Here is an 11,225-nt window from a genome sequence, read left to right on the forward strand (position 1 = left end):
GCAAAGCAGCCAGTTCAGCCCCCGGACTCTTAAGCAAGAGGGCAAATCAGTGACACGTTTATGAAGGTGTTGTGAAGAAGGGGAAGGGTTGAGTGGCTGCTGGGGGGGGGCTGCAAAGTACTATGGCAGTGGTGAAGTGAGTGCCCAGGTCTCACCATGGGCTGGGGCAGTTTGAGCAGAGCAGGAGAGGAGCAGGTCAGCGGAACGCTGGGCTCCTTCTCCCTTCAATCCCTTCTTAAAGGCAAGGATGAAGCACTGGCTTTCATGGGCTTCATTTCTCCTCTCCCTCTTGGAGAGCTGAAGAGCTGTGTCCTCCCGGATCTTTTAACTGCTTCACATTTTAGAATGAAGTGAGAGAAAAGCAAAACCCCATTCCCAGGCAAGGCCTCTTCTTGAACAGTTTTATCATAGAATCATAGACCAGTTTGTGTTGTAAGAGACCTTAAAGCTCAACCTTGGAGGTTGCTCCAAGCCCCTGTGTCCAACCTGGCCTTGAGCACTGCCAGGGATGGGGCAGCCACAGCTTCTCTGGGCACCCTGTGCCAGCGCCTCAGCACCCTCCCAGGGAAGAGCTTCTGCCTAAGAGCTCAGCTCAGTCTCCCCTCGGGCAGGTTCAAGCCATTCCCCTTGGCCTGTCCCTACATCCCTTGTCCCAAGCCCCTCTCCAGGTTTCCTGCAGCCCCTTTAGGCACTGGAGCTGCTCTCAGGTCTCCCCTTCAGGACCCTTCTCTTCCCCAGGCTGTCCCCATGGCAGAGCTGCTCTCTCTTCCCCCGCAGCCCTTAGCCCCGTTCCCCCCCATGTTCCCCTCTGCTCTCCCTCTCCCCTCGGCCTCTCCTCCGGCTCTGCCGCTTTAAGGGCGCTGCCTCCAGCGGCTCCGGGGCCGAAGTCCGCAGGCTGCGGGGGCAGCGGTGGCCGGGCCGGGGATGCAGCTCCCGGCAGCGCCGGGCGCGCTCGCCCCTTCCCTGCTCGCCATCCCCGTGGCCTTGGGCATCAACGGCGCGGCCGCCCTGGCAGAGTGAGTGCGGGCAGGGGATGGGGCTGGGGGTGGGGGCCTGGCCGGTGCCATCCCACCAGGGCATCACTGGGTCCCGGCCAGGGCAGGGGGCTGGGGGCTCCATCCCGGTGCCCCTGGACGGCGGATGCAGGATGCAGGATGCTGATGTGGTTCCTGGTTGCCTTTATGGCTTTGGAGACGCACTACCGGGGGTTGCTCAGGCTCGTGGCACACCATGGAGCATAATGGGCGCTCAATGGTAGCCCCAGGCCTGGGGGATCATGGTGCTGAGCACCTCTATGATTGAGGAGCATCTTTTCCATCTACCTGGCTCCGGGTCACAGGGATAAGACCTCCAACACCAGGGGCTGGCGACCCTCCGAACCCTGCTCTGCCCCCCAGAAGTGACCCTCCTGCTGTCTTGGCTGATGCCATCACTGCTGCTGTCACCCTGCTGATAACAGCCCCACATTGGGTTTGGGTGACGTGTCCTGGGTGCTCAGCACATCCCCATCCTGCATCCACTCCCTGCATCCCACACAGGATCCCAGCACATCCCCATCTGGCACCAGCCGGAGCTGGGGTCAGTCCCACCACTCCCTGACATGTTTGATTGCCCTTCTATGTCCATCCCCATTCAGATTCTTTGCTGTTCGCTGCTTTCCTGTCTCATGCCTCAGGAGCTCTGGGTTTTCTCCTTGTGTTCTTCCATCCCTTCTCCACACTTTCTATCCTCTCGTTCCTGCCAGGCCCCTTCACCCTCCTTTTCCCATTCATTATACATTTCTTTTTATAGCTCATTTCTGCTGTAGCTTCAGCAGCAGGAAGGGCTTTTAGCCAAATCTCTTCATCCTGGAGCTGGGACTTTCCTGGCCACCCGATAAACTTTACTTAATGATCTCCCAGTTTTCATTCCCATATTTTTGGCCTCCTCTTTCCCTTCCATCCCATGTGGCACTGCAGTGCTGCAGCCCAGCTCTCTGGGATCCATCGCTATGAAATCCGCAGCAGAGCCGGATAAAACCACATCCATGTGGGAATGCTGCTCCCCTCAATGTGAGGCCTGGGGTGTTCTCCTGCATCCCAGAGGGATGACTGTCATCAGTCCCTGCTGTGGGATGGGCCACGGTGGCATCCAAGCCCCTCAGCTTGCCAGGGGCAGCTGGGTGCCCTGAGCACAGCACCCCAAGGTGCTGGTACACGTGGGGTAGCCCAGTGTGTGCCAACACGTGCTGCTGTGCCATGAGCCCCATCACACACAGTGACCAGAGCCCAGTGTTGGGCTGCTCCACTGCAGCACCTGTATTGGAATTAATCATTCTATGGGAGTAATTAGGTGTGGGATAACTACTGATGCAGTAGGAACAATGCACTGAGGAGTGGACACTTCAGCTGTGGCATGGGTTTGAGGGGAGTTTGAAGCACATCTCTTGGTTGGATGCTTGAGGACAAGTTCAGCCCTTGCTCGGTGCTGCTGCTTCACCCCTCCTGGTCCTGGTCCTGGTCCTGTGCTCACCTGCCCTGGCCCAGGAGGAGCAATTCCAGCTGCATAAGGCAGACAGGAGCTGGGTGACCCTGGTGGCCTTTTGTCCCTGCTCACAAGGCAGGAGCACACGGGCAGGTGAGTAGGTGTTGACTCCGGTGTCTGCTCAGACCATCAGCCACTGCTTGGCCTTTTCCTTTGGTAACAGGATTAAAGGCTGGAGTGGAAACTCTGGGATGCTTTCCATGTTCCACAGCTGAGGCATTGGCTAGAGCAGAGCTGCAGCTCCTCCAGCTCCTGCAGACGATGCAGCGAGCTCAGGGATGACTTCCCTACAGCCTCTTCACTCTCTTAGGACCAGGTTCAGCATCTCACTGATGCAGTTTATAATCAAGCTCCCCTGTCTCTTATCACAGTTTCCCATTGCCACAGCCTAGAGAGGGAGGGACCACAGTGAGGGCACAGAAGCCTTGCTGGGCAGCCCCTTCCCACCCATGCCTGGGGGTCAGACTCAGCCTTCCTCTGGGATTTGCTTCCCTGGGGTTGTTGTAGAACCCAGAGGAGACATTTCCCTGCTGCAGGGAATGGGCAGTGCCAGGATGCAGGGTCTGATCCTGCCCTTCCTCCTGCTCTGATGGACACCTCTAGAACTGGGGGGGCAAAGGGTGTTCTTACCTGGGCTGGGGAAAACAGCTTCACCCCCGGCTGTGCCCGGGTGCTGGAGCCCACCCTGCTGCCCCACAGGAGCCCACTGGTGCTGATGCTGACAGGGCTGCTGGTGTTCACCGGCCTCTTCTCCATCATCTTCTTCATAAGCGGAGGGAACCACTTCCAGGACCCCCTGTTCTGCGGTGAGTCCCCCCCTGGGGTGTGGGGACGGATCCGGTGCCTGCCAGGGAGCGCAGATGTGGGATGTGGGAAGCACCATGGGATCTGCTCAGAGCTGGCTCATTTCCCACAGTGTTTGTGGTGTTCTCCTTCACCTCCATCATCGACCTCATCATCTCCCTGGAGGAGGATGGCTTCATCTCTGGCTTCATGGAGGTCTATGTCAGAGAGGTACCACCTCACCCACACACAGAAGCTGCTCCTGCCACAGAGGGACCATGCACGGAGCAGCATCATGGGGGGGTTTGGGAAGGTGCTCGTCCCCATCCCGTATGATCCATTGTCTCCCAATGGGCAGGGTGAGCCCTACCTGCGCACGGCGCACGGGATCATGATCTGTTACTGGGATGGGATCATCCACTACGGGCTCTACCTTGCCATGATGGCAGCCATCGGCCAGAGGTGAGCAGGGAGGCAAAGTGGCTCCAGTGGCTGCGTGGTATCCTCATGGATCCAGAGCCTGGAGGGGCTCTGGGGGTTGCAGGATCCCTGAAGGGATGTTGTGGGGGGTGATCGGAGGTGTCTGATCCTGATATCTCTGCAGAAGGAGCTACAGGAACCTGGGTCTCTTCTGGCTGGGCTCTCTGATGATGAGCATCATCGTCTTCCTGCTTGGGAGCCTCATAGGTACAGGGGTGCAGAGCGGGGCCCTGTTTGTCCATTGGGTTTGCTCCCAAGCACTTGTCCGCAGGCAGAGGAGGAAGGTGCTGAGCTGGAGGCAAGCAGCAGGTATGGATACTGTGCTGTGCCCATCCTGTGCTCTCCTTCCCCAGGGAAATACAGCTCTGACCTCAGCCCTGCATTCCTGCTCAACCTGCCCTACATCCTCATCCCCATCTGGGCCGGGGTGAGGCTCTTCCAGCAGCCCAAGGCCCTGCCATGCCTCAGCCCCGAGCAGGTGAGCTGGGAGCTGTGCTGGGATCCATCCCCCTTATCCCTGTGCCAGAGCTGGACCACAGGATGTGGGACCAAACCCAGGGCATTCCCTCTCCCAGGTGGCAGAGGAGCAGCGCAAGCACCTGTACCAACGGCCCCAGGACATGGGGCTGGTCCTGCTCCTGCTCCTCACTGCTGCGTTCACCTTCTTCAGGGGGATGGTGAGTGCTGGGTCCCTGCATGGGGGTCCCAGAGGGGCCGTGAGGGTCCAAGGGAGGGTGCATCTGCCACTGCCCCCATCCCCAGGTGGTTCTGGACTGCCCTGCTGATTCCTGCTTTGAGTACATCTACCAGCACGAGCCGTACCTGCGGGACCCTGTCGCCTACCCCAAAGTGCAGGTGAGCAGGGTCCACGCAGGGCTGGAGTCCCCCCAGTAGCACTGGGGATGGGGTGACCCTCTCCGTGTGTCCCCTAGATGCTGATCTATATGTTCTACATCCTCCCCTTCTTCTGCCTCTGCATCTATGGGCTGGTGCTGCCCGGCTGCTCCTGGCTGCCCGACTGGAGCCTCGTGTTTGCCGGTGCTGTGGCACAGGTGAGGGCTGCGAGGGGGACCCCGGGGCTGGGTTTCGGTCCCTACCGGCCCAGAGCTTGGGGGAACAGCTCCACACCCGCAGCTGATGCGGAGCAGCTCCCACCGCCGCTGCAGGGTAATTGCTTTGGCCTCGGTGGATCTTAATGGAGCCGGGGATTAACTTGACAGAAATAGGCTGGAGTGAGCAGCAGCTCTATAGATAGGATGCACTGGGTGTGCTCAGCGCCCTTTGGTGCTGTCGCCCACCCTGTGCCACTGCTGCCCTGTGTCCCCAGGCTCAGTTCTCCCATGTGGGCTCCTCACTGCACAGCCGCACGCCCTTCCCCTACCAGACCCCTGAGGATGTCTGGTGGAGCTTCCTCCTCACCAACATCCTCTACGCGCTGGGGCCGCAGCTCCTGGCCCTGCGCTGCCTGCTCAGCCCTGCCTTCTTCCTGCCCATCACCTCTGCCAGCCTGCACGGGGGCAAGAAGCACCAATGACCCGTCCTGCCGGTCCCCCTCTTCCTGCACTGGCACCGGAGCAGCCTGCGGTGAGACCTGCCCCAGAGGGATGCTCCTATCCCCCCTGCATCCCCCAGCGCTGTGGGCTGCATCCTGGGGTGCTGCAGCCACAGCCCTGCCCTTGCCTGGGCTTGAAGGGGTCCCGCTGGTGGGGGGCTGCTATGGGGGCCCCGTCCCACCCCAGCAGGACAGGGGGTGAGGACTGCCCGAAAACACTGTTTACACAATAAAGGAGTGAAGGTTGGGCCTCTGCGCCGGTGTCCTGTGGCCGGGGCTGGCACCCCCGGGCCGGCAGCAGCACCGCATTGGACCCCCTCGTGTCACCCCCGAGGGGCACGGATACCACACTTTACCCCCTCCTGCTCTTTGGGGTGCAGGGGTTGGGGTGAGCCTGGGGGTGCACACGGGTGGGGGTACAAGAGGGGTGCGAGGGTGGGTGCAGGCGGTGGCTCAGGGCTGCCCTCGGAGGGGCAGTTCCGGGGGTTCCCCCCCTCGGGCTCCCCCCGCATCCCGGGCCGGGGGCACCGGCGGTACCGGGGCCCCGGTGACCTTGGCGAGCCGGCGGCCGTGCGCAGCGCCGGGAGCCGGGGCAGGGCCGGGCCGAGCTCCCGGTGCCGCCCCCTGCGCGGAGCCGCACCACCAGCACCGGCGGTACCGGAGCGCTCCTGCGGCCGGGCCCCTCCCGCGGGCCGGCACCGGCGCCCGCAGGGACACGGTGAGTGCCGGGGGGGGGGGGGGGCTGCGACGGGCCGGGGCGGAGCAGCGGGTACCGGGACCCCGGGCAGGGGCAGCTGTCGGCGGCCGGGCCGGTTCCCCCCAGCCCCGGGGCTGCCGCCGCAGTGTCCCGCACTGCAACACCGCACCGCGGCTGCACCCTGCTCCCAGCAGCGCACCGGGACCCCCGGGGGCAGCCCCGCTCCCCCTGCCCCACAGCCAGGCCCTGGCTCCCCTTCCTCAGCCCCACTGCGGTCGGGAGGCATCAGTCCCACGGTGAGAGGGACCCGCAGCTCGGCTGGGATTTGGGGCACCCCGTGAGAACTCGGGGCTCAGGCACCAGCCTGCAGTGCGGGGGGAGGGCGGGGGGGGTCTCAGCCCCCAGGAGCTGGGGGGCTCCAGCACGTGTTTCCCTGGCTGCCTCGGGGGGGGGGGGGGATGCTGCCGGGTCTGTGGGGGGCTCCATCCACCGCAGCCACTCCAGCGCCATCAGTTCAGTTTCCAGATGTGCCAGCGCCGACATAAATAACTGAGGAGATCCAGCCCCGAGCGTCTGCCATGAAATATTCATCCCGGCTGTAACCGAGCGGGTGAAACCGAGTTCAGGGCACGGGGGTCCCTGCGGGCCGGGGATGCTCAGAGCAGGACCCGGAGCTCTGCTTGGGGTGGGTGAGGTGGGAGACGGGGCGAGGAGCTTCCCCACAGGGGTGTGGGTTGGGGACCAGCATCGCTGCTGAAGCCCAGGCTCTCTTTACTCACACACTCACCCGGGGGGAGCGGTGGGTGCTGAGGGGCTCTGCTCTCCCCCCAGATGTGTCCCCGAAGCCCCTGGGCCGCTGTCCCCGCAGCTCTGCTGCTCCTCACCTGCGTCCTGGCCTCCGACACGGTGCCCAGCGCCCGGGGCCGGAAGAAGGTGGTCCATGTCATGGGTGAGTGGGGATGGGGATGTGCAGGAGTGGGTTGGGCTGCACCCCCGTGGTGGGATGGAGGGGACCATCCTGCCGCCATCGAGCTGTTGGGTCTAATATCCACTAAAGGGCTTCCTTGTGTCCCTCCTGCCCTGGCCAGGAGCCACCCAACCCTCCTCGGGGTCTGCAAGACCCCAAAAGAGGGAAATCCCCCCCCAAATTCCCTCCAATCTTCCTTGTCCCCACTGTGGGTCCTGCCTGGGATGGAGGCAGCATCAGGCTTGGAGACAGGGACACACCTGAGCTCATGGTCCCTTGCAGAGGGTGAAAGTGGGGCCGTGGTGGTGCAAACAGCGCCAGGGAAGGTGGTGACCCACCGGGGCGGCACCATCATCCTGCCCTGCCGCTACCACTACGATGTGGCTGCCCACGACCCGGCCGAGATCCGCCTCAAGTGGACCAAGGTGACGGAGCCGATGGCCTTCGTGGATGTGTTCGTGGCACTGGGCAAGGCTCGGAGGGCGTTCGGCAGCTACCGCGGCCGCACGGCGCTGCAGGAGGATGGTTTTGGTGATGCCTCCCTCATCATCCGCAATGTTACCCTGCAAGACTATGGTCGCTACGAGTGCGAGGTCACCAACGAGCTGGAGGACGACGCCGGCATGGTCAAGCTGGACCTTGAAGGTACCGATGCTGCTACACCAGGGATGGGGCTTGGCAGGGATGCGGTTCCCGGTGCTGGGCTCGGTCCTGCTTTACGGCTGGTTGTTTTTCCTGGCGTGTGCTGTGGTTTATTGCTTGTTATTGGCTTTTATTGTTGCTCCAGGTTTAGGGGCTGGCAGCTAATAAATGCTGGAGATAGATAGTGGTGCAGCCTCGTAAAGCACCAGGACAGATCAGGTTGTGGCAGCAGCGTTGCTGGGATGGGCTGATGTGGCTGGGGAAGTGGGAAGACTCTTTTATGGGGGCTCAGGAGGTGCAGTAGTGCCGCTCTGGCCAGTATGGGGTTGTGCTGGGGATGCTGGGGCTTGGCTGGGCCCTGTGCAGGTACCCCTGATGTCCCCAGGCAGCAGCTCTTGGAACCATGGGGTGCCATAGAGGTCCCTGTGGTGCCGTAGGGGTCCCTACAGTTGCAGAGTGGGGGTTTGGGGTGTTGATGGCAACTCTCCTCCACTGGCTCCAGACCTCAACACCAGCCCCCGTTCCCCTGATGACCCCATCCACTGGGTCATCAATGAGGTGGGGGATACCCCCCTATACCCCAGCCCCCCCTCTCTGTCCCTCCAGGTGTGATCTTCCCCTACCACCCGCGCCTGGGCCGTTACACACTGAACTTCCATGAGGCACAGCAGGCGTGCCTGGAGCAGGACGGGATCCTGGCCTCACACGACCAGTTGCACCAGGCCTGGCTGGAGGGCATGGACTGGTGCAATGCCGGCTGGCTGGAGGATGGCTCCGTGCAGTATCCCATCTCCCGGCCACGGGAAGAGTGCGGCCGCAAGGATACACCGGTGGGGGTCCGGAACTACGGGTACCGGCACAAGGAGAGCGAGCACTACGATGCCTTCTGCTTCACCTCCAACCTCAATGGTAACCAGGGGGAAACTGAGGCACAGAGCACCCGGCTCCCTGATTTGGCTGGGCAGGATGGGGAGGGTTTCCATGGTCGTCCAGCTCTGGATGAGAGAAGGATGTGGCTGCATGTGCCTTCCTTGGACAACCCCACACATCAAGAGGGGGTTTAGTGCCAAAGACCCCCAGCAAGGACCAGGATCTGTCCCTGTTGCCTTTGTGCTTTAAGCAGCGCTCATCCCTTCTGTGCAGGAGCAGGGGGTGGAGGGAATTGCAGCAGCAAACACTGGGGTGATGGATGAGGCCAGGGCTGGGCAAGACAGATGGGAGCTGGGCAGGCTGTGGGGCTGTGTGGATTCCTTCTTGCTGGCAGGGCCGCGGGGGCTCCGCTGCTGTTGGTTTAGCGCTGACAGCAGAATAAATCCTGGGTGTAATCACCACAAGGAGACCCCATAAATCTGCCCAGGGCCCCGCAGGCTGCTCCCCTCCAACCCACACACTGGGGGAAGGTCTACGGCCCCATCCCCGCTCCATCCCACCCCACTGGATGCCACATACAGCACGTCCCCATCCCCAAAACCCTCTGCTTTGTGCCTGTCCCCCCAGGCAAAGTGTACTACTTGAAGACCTACCGCAAGCTGAGCTACCCCGAGGCAGTTCAGGCCTGCAAGAACAACGGGGCTGCCGTGGCCAAGGTGGGTCAGCTCTATGCTGCCTGGAAGATCCAGCTGCTGGACCGGTGCGAGGCAGGCTGGCTGGAGGACGGCAGCATCCGCTATCCCATCGTCAACCCCCGGGCGCGCTGCGGCGGCCGGGAGCCTGGTGTGCGCAACCTGGGCTTCCCCGACAAGAAGTACAAGCTTTTTGGGGTGTATTGCTTTAAAAAGGCTGGGGAGGATGCTCCGGAGAAGGCAGTGGGTGGGGGGGGGCACCCCAATCGTGTGTGAGGGTCACCCTCTGCGGGAGCGCCCCAATCTTTTGGCCAGGACAACCCCGTCTCTATGTGTTGGGCTCCCTGGTGCTGCTGCCCTGCAGCGTGGGGAGCTGCAGGCAGCTCCTGGGTTGGACTGGGAGAGGTGTCCATGTGCTACCGGTGCAGGAGCTGCACCGAGGGCTGCGCACGAAGCCTGGTGACACTTGGGGAAACTGAGGCAGCGGGAGGGGAGCAGCTTCATTAACCCAGCCAGGAGCCTGCGCTCGGACCCAGGGCTGGCTCCCAGCTCATCGCAGCTCTTGCTTGTCAGTCAGCGCATTGCATGTGCTAAAGGCCCATCCAGAGCAAAGCAGGCTTGAGCCCCACAACGTCCTCATCCTCATGGCCACGGTCCCCAGCCCTGCGCTGTCCCTGGGGCCGTGCAGCACCGGGAGATGCAGCCAGCACCATGGCACCAGCCCGACCCCACAGGGCATGGGGGGCACTGGGCTTGGCTTTGTGCAGCGTGGGTCGCTGGGGGCCCCTCCAGCTCAGCCACACACCTCGGGCCGGGGCAGCTCCTCGGTGCTTGGCTCCATGCGGCAGCAGCAGAGGTGGCAGCAGGAGGTGCTGGGAGGGCTCCGAGCCCTGCGCCCGGCTCAAGGCTTCCTGCAGCCCCAGCGCTCGGCAGCTGGACGTAGATGAAATAAAAGCTTCGGCCGCTTTGAGAGCTGAGCTGGGCTCCCGTGTGTCCTTCACTGGTGCCACCCTCGAGGGGCATGGCGGCTGCGAGGGAATCCTGCCTATGCCCTTGTGTTCCCTCCCTGCTCAGAGATCCTGGCCCTGTTGTGCCAGAGATGGGCATGTTTGGAGCATCCCAACAGCATCCCTTGTCATTTACCGGGATTGGATCCAAGGGATCAGCAGAGCTATCCCGGAGCATCCCGGTGCTGGCAGCAACCAGGAGCCACCCTGGGGATGGCAGAGCATGGGTATGGACCCAAGGTCCCTCATGCTGGCGGGGGCTGGGGGCTTCCCCCGTGCCCAGCACAGCTGAGCACAGCCCATCCATCACCCTACCAGCACTGATGGAATACATAGCCATGGGGATGTGACCCCATCAGCCACCACGATCCCTGGGAGAAGACAATGGGAACCAGGGGCAGTGGCCATCACACACTGATGGATGGCAGCCGGGGTGGGGGCAGCACCTGTGGTTAATGCAGGCAGGACCCTGAAACATCCATCCCCATCTCTGTGAGGCTGGAAAACGAGTTATGGAATGGTTGGGGTTGGAAGGGACCTTAAAGCTCCTCCAGCTCCAACCCCTGCCAGGGCAGGGACCCCTTCCACTGGAGCAGCTGCTCCAAGCCCCTGTGTCCATCGTGGCCTTGAGCACTGCCAGGGATGGAGCAGCTCAACTGTTAAAAAACTTTATTAAAATGTCCAGCAGTACAGAAAGGCAGAGTCAGAAATGGGGGGGGGGGTTTGGGGGGGGGGGGGGTTTGGGGGGGGGGGGTTCGGGGGGGGGCAATGCCCGTCGCAAACAGCAGAGATCAGAAAGCGCCGAACGCACACACACACACGCACACACACACCGACTCCAACGGGGACCCGACGGTGGATGGGGAGGGGGGAACCAAACCAAGCCCGGCCCCGGGCGGCAGAGCAGGACACGGCCCCGGTGGCACCGTCAGTGCCAGGCAGGGTCCCCCCCATGGGCAGGGCTGGGGTGGGGAGATGGGGGGGCTGCTAAAAAAACCAGAGCCACCCTGGG

General features: G+C 62.6%; 2 protein-coding genes across 3 annotated transcripts; both read left to right on the forward strand.

Annotated features, from left to right (window-relative positions):
- Window positions 1–924: 924 nt before the first annotated feature.
- TM6SF2 (transmembrane 6 superfamily member 2) lies at window positions 925–5,335 on the forward strand. Its single transcript, XM_005140605.3, has 10 exons — window positions 925–1,016; window positions 3,223–3,329; window positions 3,440–3,537; window positions 3,665–3,768; window positions 3,911–3,993; window positions 4,140–4,264; window positions 4,362–4,463; window positions 4,549–4,641; window positions 4,719–4,838; window positions 5,114–5,335. The coding sequence occupies exons 1-10, from the start codon at window positions 925–927 to the stop codon at window positions 5,318–5,320; spliced, it is 1,131 nt and encodes a 376-aa protein (XP_005140662.2). The 3' UTR covers window positions 5,321–5,335.
- On the forward strand, window positions 5,296–10,003 carry HAPLN4 (hyaluronan and proteoglycan link protein 4). Of its 2 annotated transcripts, none has more exons than XM_034070821.1 (5): window positions 5,296–5,370; window positions 6,867–6,984; window positions 7,285–7,647; window positions 8,251–8,553; window positions 9,142–10,003. In XM_034070821.1, the coding sequence occupies exons 1-5, from the start codon at window positions 5,317–5,319 to the stop codon at window positions 9,480–9,482; spliced, it is 1,179 nt and encodes a 392-aa protein (XP_033926712.1). In that variant the 5' UTR covers window positions 5,296–5,316; the 3' UTR covers window positions 9,483–10,003. The 2 variants fall into 2 exon arrangements, with proteins under 2 accessions (XP_033926712.1, XP_033926713.1); XM_034070822.1 differs by lacking the exon at window positions 5,296–5,370 and adding an exon at window positions 5,955–6,056.
- Window positions 10,004–11,225: the final 1,222 nt, after the last annotated feature.

This window comes from Melopsittacus undulatus, chromosome 19, assembly GCF_012275295.1.
Source record: "Melopsittacus undulatus isolate bMelUnd1 chromosome 19, bMelUnd1.mat.Z, whole genome shotgun sequence".
Lineage (NCBI taxonomy): Eukaryota > Metazoa > Chordata > Aves > Psittaciformes > Psittaculidae > Melopsittacus > Melopsittacus undulatus.